This window comes from Rhizoctonia solani, chromosome 15 (assembly GCF_016906535.1).
Source record: "Rhizoctonia solani chromosome 15, complete sequence".
Classification (NCBI taxonomy): Eukaryota; Fungi; Basidiomycota; class Agaricomycetes; order Cantharellales; family Ceratobasidiaceae; genus Rhizoctonia; species Rhizoctonia solani.
Genome location: NC_057384.1, coordinates 506,408 through 519,184, shown reverse-complemented (window position 1 = coordinate 519,184; position 12,777 = coordinate 506,408). Strand labels below are relative to the sequence as shown.

General features: G+C 47.2%; 3 protein-coding genes across 3 annotated transcripts; 1 reads left to right on the top strand and 2 right to left on the bottom strand.

The window, feature by feature from the left end:
- Positions 1-302: 302 nt before the first annotated feature.
- Positions 303-4,476, bottom strand: RhiXN_11981 (phospholipid-translocating P-type ATPase; the record flags this gene model as incomplete). Its single annotated transcript, XM_043331796.1, has 15 exons — positions 303-436; positions 497-576; positions 631-754; positions 808-880; positions 932-1,281; positions 1,584-1,773; positions 1,826-1,914; positions 1,965-2,637; positions 2,684-2,910; positions 2,956-3,116; positions 3,163-3,284; positions 3,340-3,596; positions 3,647-4,219; positions 4,268-4,331; positions 4,378-4,476. The coding sequence occupies 15 exons, from the start codon at positions 4,474-4,476 to the stop codon at positions 303-305; spliced, it is 3,216 nt and encodes a 1,071-aa protein (XP_043186557.1).
- A 1,531-nt stretch (positions 4,477-6,007) lies between these two features.
- On the top strand, positions 6,008-11,058 carry RhiXN_11980 (uncharacterized protein; the record flags this gene model as incomplete). Its single annotated transcript, XM_043331795.1, has 17 exons — positions 6,008-6,113; positions 6,162-6,211; positions 6,252-6,318; positions 6,368-6,502; positions 6,556-6,587; positions 6,945-6,976; positions 7,049-7,091; positions 7,152-7,180; positions 8,795-8,990; positions 9,042-9,092; positions 9,138-9,246; positions 9,291-9,873; positions 9,951-10,279; positions 10,381-10,615; positions 10,677-10,869; positions 10,953-10,997; positions 11,053-11,058. 17 exons carry the CDS (start codon positions 6,008-6,010, stop codon positions 11,056-11,058), a joined length of 2,241 nt encoding a protein of 746 aa, XP_043186556.1.
- Positions 11,059-12,101: 1,043 nt separating this feature from the next.
- On the bottom strand, positions 12,102-12,641 carry RhiXN_11979 (DNA polymerase beta palm; the record flags this gene model as incomplete). The annotated part of the gene is made up of 4 exons (XM_043331794.1): positions 12,102-12,312; positions 12,360-12,456; positions 12,484-12,534; positions 12,593-12,641. 4 exons carry the CDS (start codon positions 12,639-12,641, stop codon positions 12,102-12,104), a joined length of 408 nt encoding a protein of 135 aa, XP_043186555.1.
- Positions 12,642-12,777: the final 136 nt, after the last annotated feature.

Sequence of the window (12,777 nt, the reverse complement as noted above, 5' to 3'; positions counted from 1 at the left end):
GTCTTATTCTGGGGTTTGTCCTTTTATTCCGCTCGACCATTTTTCACTCCGCTCTCGACTCTAAACCATACTCCTCGGCTCGGCTCGACCTCGTTTTGGTGTACAAACTTCTGCGTTCAACACGTTTCCCCCCTCGCGCAGCCCAGCACAAACAAACTGATTTGTCTTATTTATGTATTCCGACCCGATTTCTGCCTTGGCGGAGTGGTCTTCGAATTGTGAATGTTTTAGGATTTATTGAAATGAAAATAGTTGAATTTTGTTGTAACAATGCAATCTACTAGCGTATCATGTCCGTGGGATCAAGTGAGCTTACTGTACGTCGCCGGCCGTACTCGACTTCGGACAGTTTTGATGAGCCACAGCGGAACCGAACTGACGCATACAATCAGGGCCACTTTCCAGGCAAACCGTAGTGACACCACAAATGACAAGTCTACCCGATTAAATTAGAGTTTAATTCGTGCCAATTATTACGACCAATGGTAGCACTTACCAAAATACTCGGGCAGGAACGCCATGCTAATTGCATAGAATATCAGAGTGACAATCTCGGCGATCACCATGTACAGATGCCTAGGATACCGTAATGAGAGGTGAAACGTGCCATAATCTAGATGATGAGCGTACCAAGTCGTAATCTCTAGCGCCACCATGATAAGTTCATTCAAAACGAGAGCCGTAAATGAGATGGCGACGATGTTAAGGAACTCGTTTTCGAAGAGCAGAAGAGACATGATCATAATCGCTCCCCCTGGCCCGAGAAAGAGACACATCAGGCTTGACCGGATCAACGGATTGGTTCACGAGAGCGAGCTATACCTTGGTACACACTTATCACACACCACGTAAAGAATGTCTTGAATGACAAGGATCGGCCCTGTAGGATCGTGAGTACGTACAAACTTGCTCTAGTTTCTAGTATACACACCTTGGTCAATTCCTTGTACAGTTCGGGATACAAGAGCGCGAGATCTTCGTTGACATCTCGGTCAAGGACCAGCGAGAACACAGGCGCCATAGTATAGACCGTCGCATAGCCTACCATTAACCACCCTTGGTAGAGTGCGATTGGCGCAAAATAGAATATCGCCGAGAATACCGCCTGCATGACCGAGATGATAAGACCTCGGTGAATGACAAACTGCGCGAGCTTCGCTGAGCGCTTGTATGAATTACGACCGTGCCATACCAGTAGTTTAGTCAGGTAACTAAACTGCGTCACCGAAAAGTCGGCAGCAAGTGATGCTTGCTTTCCCTCTTTGCCAACAATACCAACGCCTGTATGATGATCGGGTCAGACGTGTCAGTATTCCGTATCAAGTTCCGGAGGTCGATCCGTGGTCAATAAGATTGATCAATGACAGAGTATTAGAAGTGTGGGGTCAAGCACAAATGTGGGGTCAAACGTAGAATGCGATAGAGACATCGAATAAAAGGGTTATCCATATAGAGCGAGCAGGGTCAGTGTTCGTACCGGTATCCAAAGAAACATTTGGCGTCCATCGATAACAGTTTCAGTCCAGGCCAATAACTCGTGGTCAGTGTCCAAAACGGGGGCAAGGTCCGGGATTGAAACTTACCAACGTCCGAGGCCTGAATCATGCTCACATCGTTTCCGCCATCGCCAATGCAGCAGACACGCTTACGAGTATAGCGTCGAATAAGCCGCGCTACGTCAGCCTTTTGAGTAGGCGAGCAGCGGCAAGCGACCACCGCAGTCAGCTTGGTTGCTATTTCGATGAACTCGTTCTCAAAGTGGCTCAAACAAAGCTAAAATGGATCATTAACCTCTTAAGATTAGGACCGGATGGAGCGACCACACCTGAAGGGATTCGCCGTCAATTACTAGGCAGCAATCTAACTTTGACTGTAAAAAGTCTAGCTGGTCCCTTGCTTGATCTGGACTTTTTACTTTGGAGATAAAGGTTAATTTGGTTATGCACAAGATCGACTGGACGTACGTTTGGCTATTTGATGAATGTACTGGTTCCGTGCCACTAGTTTTGTAGAGATCGCAATACACGTCGCAGTCTCGACCTTGTCACCTGTGAGCATCCATATTCGAATCCCGGCGTTCCGCAAGAGTTCGATCGTCGCCCTTACGTCCTCTTGGAGTTTATCTTCTACCCCAGTTAGGCCCAGCAACTCCAGCCCACGTTCCAGATGTTCCCCTACCACAGCAGCCATGGCTTCCGCACGGCCTTCTAGGCGTACGCTGGCGGCCTTATGCGCCGTTTCAAACGCAGCCCATTCTTCAGATGTGAGTCTTCTCCGACCACAGACAAGAGTTCGGAGCCCTTCCCGAGCCATGTTGGCGGTTTCTTCTTCGAGCCAGTCCGATCGCTGTACGAGCCGAGCCATGACCGTGTCAGCACCTTTCTGGACGAACATGATTTCGTGAGTTTCCATGCTTTGGACGACGATGCCCATGCGTTTGGATTCAGACGTAAAGGGAAATAGGGCAAGAACACTGTAGACGAGCGTTGTTCCGTCAGGTGTTTGGAGCTCAATCTGCGTTCGAGTCCGAGAGGTAAGAGTGAGCCCAACAGACTCGGTCCATTTGACGATGGCAACTTCGTCGGGCGAAGAAGCTTGATAAGTTACTGTACCATCGTCATTGGTAACAGGAGTGACCTAACTCAGGGTGTCAGCACGGGTTCGTTTAGGCCAAGGCACCTACATTATGGCATAATGCTAATGCTAGGACTACATCGCGCACACGAGAAGATATGTCTCTTCGTCCACGAGAGGCAAGTTGTACACCAGTAACTAGCGAACCCTGGCGCTTCGAAGTGCGCCCCGTGGAATGCTCCGAGCCAAAGGCCACGACTAATTGATGTGCGACTTCGTCCATAGCGTCGGCACCATAAGAAATAGTACCCAGATGAAGTTTTCGCATCTCCATTTCTAAGGGTTATTAGCGAGTGGGTACTTGTAAAGACTATGACTTACCGTTCTGCGTAAGAGTACCCGTTTTATCGCTCAAAAGATATTCAATTCGACCAAGTTCTTCTGGTAGTGTGCTAGTTCTAACTATAGTTCCAGGTATTTCGGAGTCTGATTCGATTTGATGGGCGTAGACAGTCTTTCCCATGTCCAGATTGACCCGCAAGCTTTGCGATATTAGACGACGAGATAGGGCAAAATGTGAAAGCCTACCTGATCGGTATTATACTAGAGAAGAGGATTAAGAACCGGAAAACGTAGATGTACCATTGTCCTCGGAAACCGTTGAGGGCGACTAAAAGGACAGAAAGGGCAAACGTGACGGCGCAAAGGATCTATAGTGTGGTTAGAAAATGAGTATTAATGACATGAACAACTTGCCTTGGCCACCCGATTTATTTCTAGATCCAGCAATCCGACCTTGGTTTCGGGATGCGAGGTATTCATTACAGCACGGGTTTCTTTTCCAGTATATACGACCATTCCAATCGCACTTCCTGCTGCAAGCACGGTATTCGACCAAAGCATATTTTCTGCAGTAAGCGGTGTGACTTGAGGAACTTGCTGCTCAGTATCAGGCTCAGAGGATGTTGAATGAAGCGTAAAAGTTCCAATAAATGTATGTATGTCCTTGATTGGGGCATCGGCTAACGGAACAAAAGTTACATCGCATCGAAACGCATCCGCAGACACATACCGTATACTTCCGCGGACACACCCAACAGCGACCAGTCATCGTGCAATGATTGGCAAGCAGGTACAGCAACTCTTAGTTTCCAGTCGGTTTCACCATCTAGTTGATCTGTTCGAACAAAGCAAGTCCCAGAAGGATCAGAAGTACGCAAGAGTATCATGTCAGCAGGAACTCGTTGGTTCTGGGTGAGTTGAACAAGATCTCCAACTTGGAGTTGAGAAGATGGTGTGGCGCGGGTAGGGGGGAACCCAGTGGATGAGTTGGAGGCCAGCGGGGTCGAATCAGGCTCAAGAATTAAGTAGCGTTGTGCATTAGCTTCTCTGTCTCGCCTATTGCGAAGAATGTCATCCCATGCCTCTTTTCCCATGGTCACAGATAGAACAAAAGCAAGTGGTGCAATATATGTCGCGATGAATCCAATCTTCAGAGCGGGCACAAATTGGGAAAGTGCAACCAAAAGGAAATATAAGTTGAAGAAAAATTTGAACTGCGCATAGATAACGAGGGGGAGGAAGGTTATAACCGTATATTTCTGGTTGCGCACTACATTCGGAGGGTACTTGGATCGGAGAGATTCTACAGGAGCTATTAGTATAGATCATAACAATGAATCGGTTTACCTACGGCTAGGTCGGAACGGGATAGTTCGACTTTTATCTTTAGACATCTTGTTCGTTGGTTGCTCCGCCTGATAGCTGATTAGTAGCCAGCGTCATAACCGTGCACACACTCACTTGTATACCAGATCCACTGGGCAAATTGTCCTCCTCGGCTAACAGCGCGACTTCGTCTTCTGGAACATTGGGCCGGCGGTTCTTGCCTTTGCGTGACATTGGATTTCGAGCGGAACGACCGTGGGGGAACAAGTTGAGAGCAATCTCTCGTTCCCCAGAAGTCATTACTGATCTAAGGAGGTGGCTACCCACGTGACTTATCGTGCACTATCCACGTTGGGTGTTGCACGCGTGGTGTCGAACTCAGAGATGCCTTATTTCAATGTATTTAAAGTCCAGAGGCGGAACACACGTTAAAGGTGACACAGAGGATGACAACGGTGGTTAAGCGCTGGGCTCAACAGCAGTTGATAATGTTAATTAGCACAGCCACGATGGGGGTATGAACAACCTGTGCAAAAAAAAGGCAACAGTGCTTCAAAGAGCATCATAGTTATAGATTGGACGAAATGTCTAGCAGAACAACAAAGAAGACTAGTAACTACTCTAATGTTAATTACACCATCTGCGAAGAGCATGCTTGGTTGAGGGAGAAGAATCAATTGAACAGGAACAGATGGCTTGGCTCTTTTGAGGATATTTTATTACTTTGCTAATACTCTAGACCTGGATGGTAGGGAACCGAAGCAATGTACCAAGGTAAATTCTGTGACTTAGGCTTCGGTGGCTCCGCGTATCCGATATGAAACCATATATAAAGCTACTAACAAATATATAAAGTACGCATACATAATCATCGTTAGGAACCAGTAGGAGTGGAGGATCCGGCACGGAGCGGACGGATGAAAGCTGGGGCACCGAGACGCGAGCAGAACTCGCGGGTGGGTGGTCAAACCTAACAATCAGAGCGGAGCGTGAGAACATCCAAGCGAAAGATAAAGATTCTCGAGGAGTGAAAACGGTGCGAGCGGATGGGTTGGTGGGCGGGAAATATGAAAATCAAGTTGCGATGATGAATCGAATGCGCTGTGGGAGTATGGTCGAACGAGCGAGACTAATGATCACGTGACAAAATACACTCCTCCCTGCGCGACCTTACGCATAAGTCTGAGCTCGTGCGTCTCCACAGGCTCCGATCCGCAGCCCCCAGTAACTGATTTTGTGCATACGCAATAGTGCTCAACATGCCAACCATTATTCTGCGTATACTTATACAAGGGATAGATATAGTGTTCTACCGTAGGGTCGGGACTCTTATAAATTAAAGGAATAGTTTACTGAAGAAACGAATCGGCACTACAGTTCATTCCCGGCTCGAAAGTTAGATTAAACTTGTAAGAGTCAAATGCAGCTTAAATTTATCCAAAACCCCGAGTGGTGGGAGGGAGGGAGGAGGCTCGAACGATGCCCGAGGCAGGTCAGTGAGACGAATTAACTGCATAGTCTTTATATGCATACATCGTGATATCGATCTACCGAATACCTCTTTGACTTGATACTATTGGCCAATCATTGGCAGCGAATAAACTACTGCCAGAGTGGTAACTCCATTACCAGATGGTCTAACGGTATCATTCTCAGGGAACGCTAAAGCTGCATGTGTTATTTATGTCGCATTATGTTTGCTGTGTCTGGGGCGTTATCATAAATAAAGCGCATCGCGTCCCCAAATCCATCCAAAACGTTCGCCATGTTGAACACTCTTCAGAAGCAGAGCGAGAAGCGCAAGAGTGAACCATCTCTTCGTCTCACCAAGAAGGCTAAAATTACCACTGGGGTCAAAGTCCATGATATTGGTGACTTGATGCGTTCTATGGTACACGCGTTGCTAATTATGGTCTTAGATGAGTCTGCCGATGAAGATTACTTCCCACGCCCGACACAACCATGCAAAGTAAGATTGCTACGCCGTTCAATCACCTCGTGTTGACCAGCTCTCAGGTGGCGAGGAAGACGCGGACGAAGATGGCTATGAGGGCAAGGACGATACTACTCCATTTGGTACGCACGTATATTTCGTCGCTGCGTCTCTGGCGCTAACACTTGAAAGGTAGGATTCACCTTGAAGGAAAAGCCATGAGCTCAAGGCAAAAACGTTACGTTTTGGAGCTCGAGACGAACACATCTAATATACAATATAAGACAAAGCCTACCAAGGGAAAGGGAAAGACTCAGGACAAGAACGGTCAGTCAAACACAGTATTCATCCCCTTTTAGTTGCCCTAACTCTCTTCCTAGGTATTGCCGAGAGTTACAGAACTCGTAAAAAGGTATTTCGCTAGTGGCTTTACGCCCTGTGCAAGGCGATCCAGTCCTTCGGGGAGCTGGAACATGTCCGAATCCTGCACGCTCACAGTGAGCATGCAAAGGAGAACGCCCACCGAAAGCCACAAGAAGCCGGGCAGGAAAATCTTCAGCTCGAGATCTGGCTCACCTAGGAGATTGTTAAAACTTTCGGTCTCTTTTCACCAGAGCACTGGGCTAGGGAATACCAAATGATTGTGGAACGGTATGAGCTGGAGATCCGCCATACTCAAATCCGGGAGCCAGGAGCGAAATTGAAACCAATCGCATGCAAGAGGACCTTGGTCCACATTGAAACTGATTAAGGGATTCTAAAACGACAGAATGAAAGAAAGTTCGAGTTCACAACACAAAAGTAAGTAGCATATAAATTATCTACCACCCTTACACTGGCTTTAATTAACTCTTGTTGCCTTGCTTCTGTAAGGTCTCTCTCAGGGCCCGAAGTCAACGCTCAAACCTGCAGTACAGTAAGTCAAGTGTCGGATGCACTATATCAATACACTTTTTAGTGAACATTACGGCACTAGTCCACCATGGTCCGTTTCAGCTTACTCAGGTGAGTTATTTTCTTATTCATTTTTTCATGTTTTTCTCATGCATCTATAGTCTTGTGTCCTTTTCTGCGTTTAGTGCAAACCTTCGTTCCCACTTGGTATACTACCCGGCATTTTATATGCACTGCAAATGGTTACATACATCAGCATACATACAAATCAGACCAAAGTATAGGTTGATTTCTAAGTCGGACAAGCATCTTCATGCACACTTGAGTTGTAATATCAAGTGGAATACCTACTTGGGGGTACAAGTTTGAGAAGCGATGGAAATTATGCAGGTAATATTGCAATTCTGAGCCTGTTCTGGGCCTAAATGGGCTGCCTACAAAGGATGTATTCCAAATAGCCAGAATCCTGACACAGTCACTGAGGTTTGTATATTAACTTTTCACACTAATCAGGTGACTTATTGAGTCGCTGGTGGTAACATCTCATTTCAGACCCCAAGAGTGACCTTGCAGAAGCAAGGCTACCACTCCCAGTTATGCTAGAATTTCTCTATGTCAATAGGCCTAAATAGTAGATTAGATATTTACAATTCTAATTGTACGTAGGAGATGGATACCCCCTATTTACCTGAGCTTCCAACAAGAATCGTAGTGTTCAAGGAGTGCAAATAAACACAAACTTGCTGAGGCTTGTCAAAGTCAAATTTAGTTACCTGATTTTCATGATTTACGACTTTCTTGAGCTTTCCTAGTATGTATGTTAGGTACAAGCTAAGAAATGGCATGAATGTAGTGCTATGTAGCTCGAATATAGCGGAAAATAACGATTTTGTACCACGACTGAAGGAGGAGAGCCCCACTACCTGGTGAATTGCCATCTATATAGGATATATTTAGCAATTATGGAACTACACCAAGCCCGGATGGTCTAGTGGTATGATTCGCCCTTAGGGAGCTCGTTTCTCTACTTGGGCGAGGTCCCCGGTTCAATCCCGGGTTCGGGCCGTTACCTTTTAAGGTTTTTCTGTTGCTCAAAATGCCTTTTTTGCTCAGGAGAGGAGACTGAAAGGCAGCGTACCCCGCAGTATATATATCTCAAGTCGCACCGACCGTATATTCTGCTATAAAACAAGAGAATGTCCTCGGAGAGAGCACATATTTGAGACGATATAAAGGTAACAAAGAGTATACTTAAAATAATTTTCTCTTCAAGATCTTCGGAACCCAATCGTTGGCTTCTACTTCATAATTTGTAGGCTTGACTTACACAATAAAACTTCGACTTGAATTTCGTGGCAAATGTATCAATCTGTCTGCACGGCACGTGATATAGAGTGGGCACTCACAATTTGATACTTGTCTATTTTCGCCCACCATGATCACGCGAGCCATTCGCCCCTTGTGCAGCTCTTGCCGGATACGTTTTGATCACACTTCTACATTCATAGGGGCCCAATGTATTACTTGCCCAAGACGTTCTGTTCGTTATCGCACTCATCCTTGAATTGAACTAACCCTTTGAGTAGACTCGTTGGTCGGGCTTTGCCGCTCTCCAGCGAAGATCGACTGTCCCTACACAAGTACCACAAGACGAGAGCCTACATTATTCAGAACGACAACTTAAGTCGATCTACAATGACTTGTTCTCTTCTCTCCCTTCAGCAGCACAACCACTTGGGACGAGCCCAAGGAAGACTCTGCACAAACGTTGCAAACGCTTCAAGAACGGTTTGGCCTTCGAGATAGCTCACATCGAACTATCATCAACCACATGCAAGTGGCCACAGAGCTTGCTCCCGGAATTGACCTCCAACTGGGATTGGTATTGGATACGGAATGGGAGCACATCATCATAGGCGCGGTGTGTAATACTATGCCAGTATAATGCGCCCTACTTATCTACGCCGGTTAGCTTGATGTCGGTGACCTGGACTATGCATTAAAGGCGTTGGATTTGCTCAAAGTACATTCGCATAGTCGTGCTATACAACAACTAACATGCGTTTAGGAACACCATGCCGGTCAAGTCGAAAATTTGGATCTTCGCCTACTCAACCACCCCTATCCTATGCAGGATGTCGCTGTTTTTTCTGAACTTAGCGACAAGCTGCAAAAAGGTGGGTCGGGCATTTGACGGATTACATGGTCTAACATTACACAGCGGGCTATCCCATTGGCCCAGACCGCCTGTCGTACCTCATCGATTCGCATCTGCATTCACATACGCATGAGCGACTGATGATGGACACTATCAAAACCACACAGGATCTTATACATAAACTAGAAGCCCAAGGAACCCCGCCGTCTCAAAAAGCCTATGTATCCATTATGCGTGCTTATCTTGACGTATCACGAGACTCCAACCTCTTGTCCGAACCTTCTGGTGCCTCACAAACCAATCCTTCTGCTTCCATCGCAGCAATACATGACCTCTTTACTCACATGCGATATGCTGCACACCCGAACCCGTCCTTGGAAACGTATAGCGTAGTTATTGCGGCATGCGCGCGTGGGCACCAGGTCAACCCACTTCGTGCACTTGAGCTCCTTCAAGAAATCAAACAAGGATTAATAAGTGGTCGATCGGAATTGACTCAGCCGCAACTCGATACTAGATCTCTGGTCGATTGCTACAATGGCGCGATCCGGGCTTGTGCACGTGCCGGGACCAGATTTGCTGGCGATGCCTTTCGTCTTGCCAAGGAACTTATTCAACCAGACGGCATCCCGGTTTCTGGGCGACAGTTGGTGGTATCGGTCCTGATAGAAATACTATGGCCGCCTTGATGCACTCTGTTAAACGAACAGGTGATCTCGCTAGGGCGCGCTGGATTTTGACCGAGGCTATGAGGGCACAATCAAGGCAATTTGAAAACGGCTCCGAGGTTATTTTGGATGAAGAGATCATGGTCTGCGCATTTCAAGCGTACTCGGCGTTTCGCCCTGCCTTTAAGCGGGGGATGACCCGAAAGCGAACCGAGAAACCGGAAGACACGCCGTTGCGGGATAATATGGATGATGTGCAGAATCCAATTCTCTCAGAGATACCTGCTCCAGTATACACTATTCCCCAATCCGCCCCTGAGGTTCTCAGGGAGGCCGACATACTGTTTTCTAGGATTCTCTCTCGACGCACTGCATCTCCCGACCGTTTGTTCTCTCACGTTCCAATCAGCGCGCGGGTTGCGAACGCATATCTTGGGATATACTATTCTCATGCATCACTGCAGCAAGCCATTACCAAATTTGAGGAGTGTTGTTCACATGTCGCTCCAAACGCATATACTTTGTCAATATTTTGGAACTTCTTGCCCGCGCTGCTGAATCGGACCGGTCAATCGCACTCGCGTATGCAGAAAAGACATGGATAGACTGGAAAAAATGGATACAACGCCTTCATGATGGCCAGGTAGACCCAGTTCTTGCGGAAGCAACGCCACGAGCCACCGAACGAGCTTGGGCGGCAATCATACGGGCTTATAGTCTGTGAGTATCATTTGTATTTTCCACTCATCTTGATTGATTAATATCTTGTACCACATAACAGGTGCGACAATGTGGAAACTGCACTCGCGCTCCTACGCGAATTCGTAACAAAATATCCTCCCGCATCCCTCAATGACCAAAGTCCACCCTCGTCACCTGTTCAACGGTCGCGTCTAGAATACGCCATCCCGGCTAATTCAGAGAAGTCGCTTACCAGTCTCCTGGCCACACCCACACCACGTGTTGGGTTGCTGGTACGCTTTACCAGACCTGAACAAATACCGAACCGGGAATCGGACCCCACCTTCTGTTTTCGGATTTGACACTTTTGCATCAGCGGCTGGTCTCAAGGCATTCACATCGCAAGGCCGATATTGCCTTCGTGACCTGGGCTTGCAAGTCATATGAATTACAGCTGAAACGGCGAAGAGAGCGAGTACTAGGAGTGGCGAAACCTCCTAGATCCAAGGCCAGATTCCCAGAAAAGAAATATCCGGAGGGCTCATCCCATCCCTAACAAGCGTGTTACCTACACTAAACGTTTTGCAACCAGGGAAGGTAGATGTCGATATTGTGTACTTTAGTTGATTTGACATATGTCTGTCGTGTGTTTGCTGCATCCAAACACGAGGACCAGGGTGCCTTGCCATAGACAAATCCAGTTTACTTATCCTTGTGGTATAAATGCGGCATAGAACAAGTAACTCCACGAATAACCAGCTTTTGATGGACAAATACTTGGACCAATCGGTACGAATTCGATCGATCGTAAACACACCAGTCTGGCGAATCCAGGACTAAGGAACCACAAACCAGTAGGGCCTAGATGTTCCAAAAGGGGAGTCATGTAGATGCAGTAGAGAAAGATGTCTCAAACTCATTTCCAAGGCCAAACGCAGTCATGCATCGAAGCAGATTGAACTAATGTATAGATTCCCAAAATACTGTAGACCGGAGGGTAGCTTATTTCATGCGCCAACGGAACGCTCATGTGGTTCTCTCCAAGGCTGTTACCGAAAGACGAATAAACGAATTAAATGAGCAAAGGGGTGATCGATGAGAGAAGTAAATACAAGAAAAAACACATACCACCCCTAGTCGATCGAAGATTTCCCGTTCAGTACGAGATGCGATCAATATGCCTGAAGGACCAGTCAACCAGGTGGCTGCAAAACTAATGCGACCACCCACCGTTATTGTTTTTCTTTGGGTTTTAGGGTCACGAACGACGCCCTGAAATAGCCCTCGCTGGTTAAGTGACATGCCACTTTTTCGAGCTAGTAGCCGCATGCTCCTATTGAACTAAGGAACACATTTAAGCTTTATCGGGAACAAGTAAGAAATGAAACTATACCAAATCGTCTCCGGTCTAAGCGGATGTCCATATGGAGCCAGGGGAAGGGAAAGGTTAGGAGCAGCTCGGCGATGCAGCGCCTAGAACGCACGAAATAAAGCAGGGCAGAGCCCCACTGTTCGCATGGAATCGTCAAGATGTCTGAAGACACACGTTAACTTCTGGGCCTGCAAACATAGTGGCGTAGACACCAAGCATACCAATTCGCCGCATGAGTGTATCGCTATGCAACTGACATAGTCCCATGTACTTGGCCTCTAGGTCGTTTTCGTCGTCTGGGACTGCAAGGTCATGGGACAAGAGCTGTTGACTGTGAAGCACGGGGAGTAGTTTGTTCAACAGCCTAATTGCGGCGGTCACGTCAGAGGGAAATGACCGGAATGTTGCTACATGCCTCGATGGGATTTCCCGTCGTTAGTGGGTCGGGTCATCAAGATGTCAACGTCACCGCAAGTCTGTTTCCCCTGTACCCTCTCCAATATCAGCTCTGATTAGTTAGCCGCGATAATCTTACCGCCGAAAGCTACCCATAATCTCGATGTCGAGCATGGGGTCGAGTTGAGGGCTAGACAAGGTCGTGGCTAAGTAAAGGCTACTCATGAACGGCGCGGAGAAATACGTACCTACGGCCTTGATGCGTTGAAAGATCTCGGCAGCCTCGCTTCGGGGCATGCGTCGCTGCAATCAGCATAATACTGAAGGCCAAGCTCCTGTGCTGGCGAGAGAACGATACCATCCACTCGGTTGCGAATATCAGCCAACGTTCTCAACCCACGCACATACCAGCTATGAGCTATTTGGGGCCCAA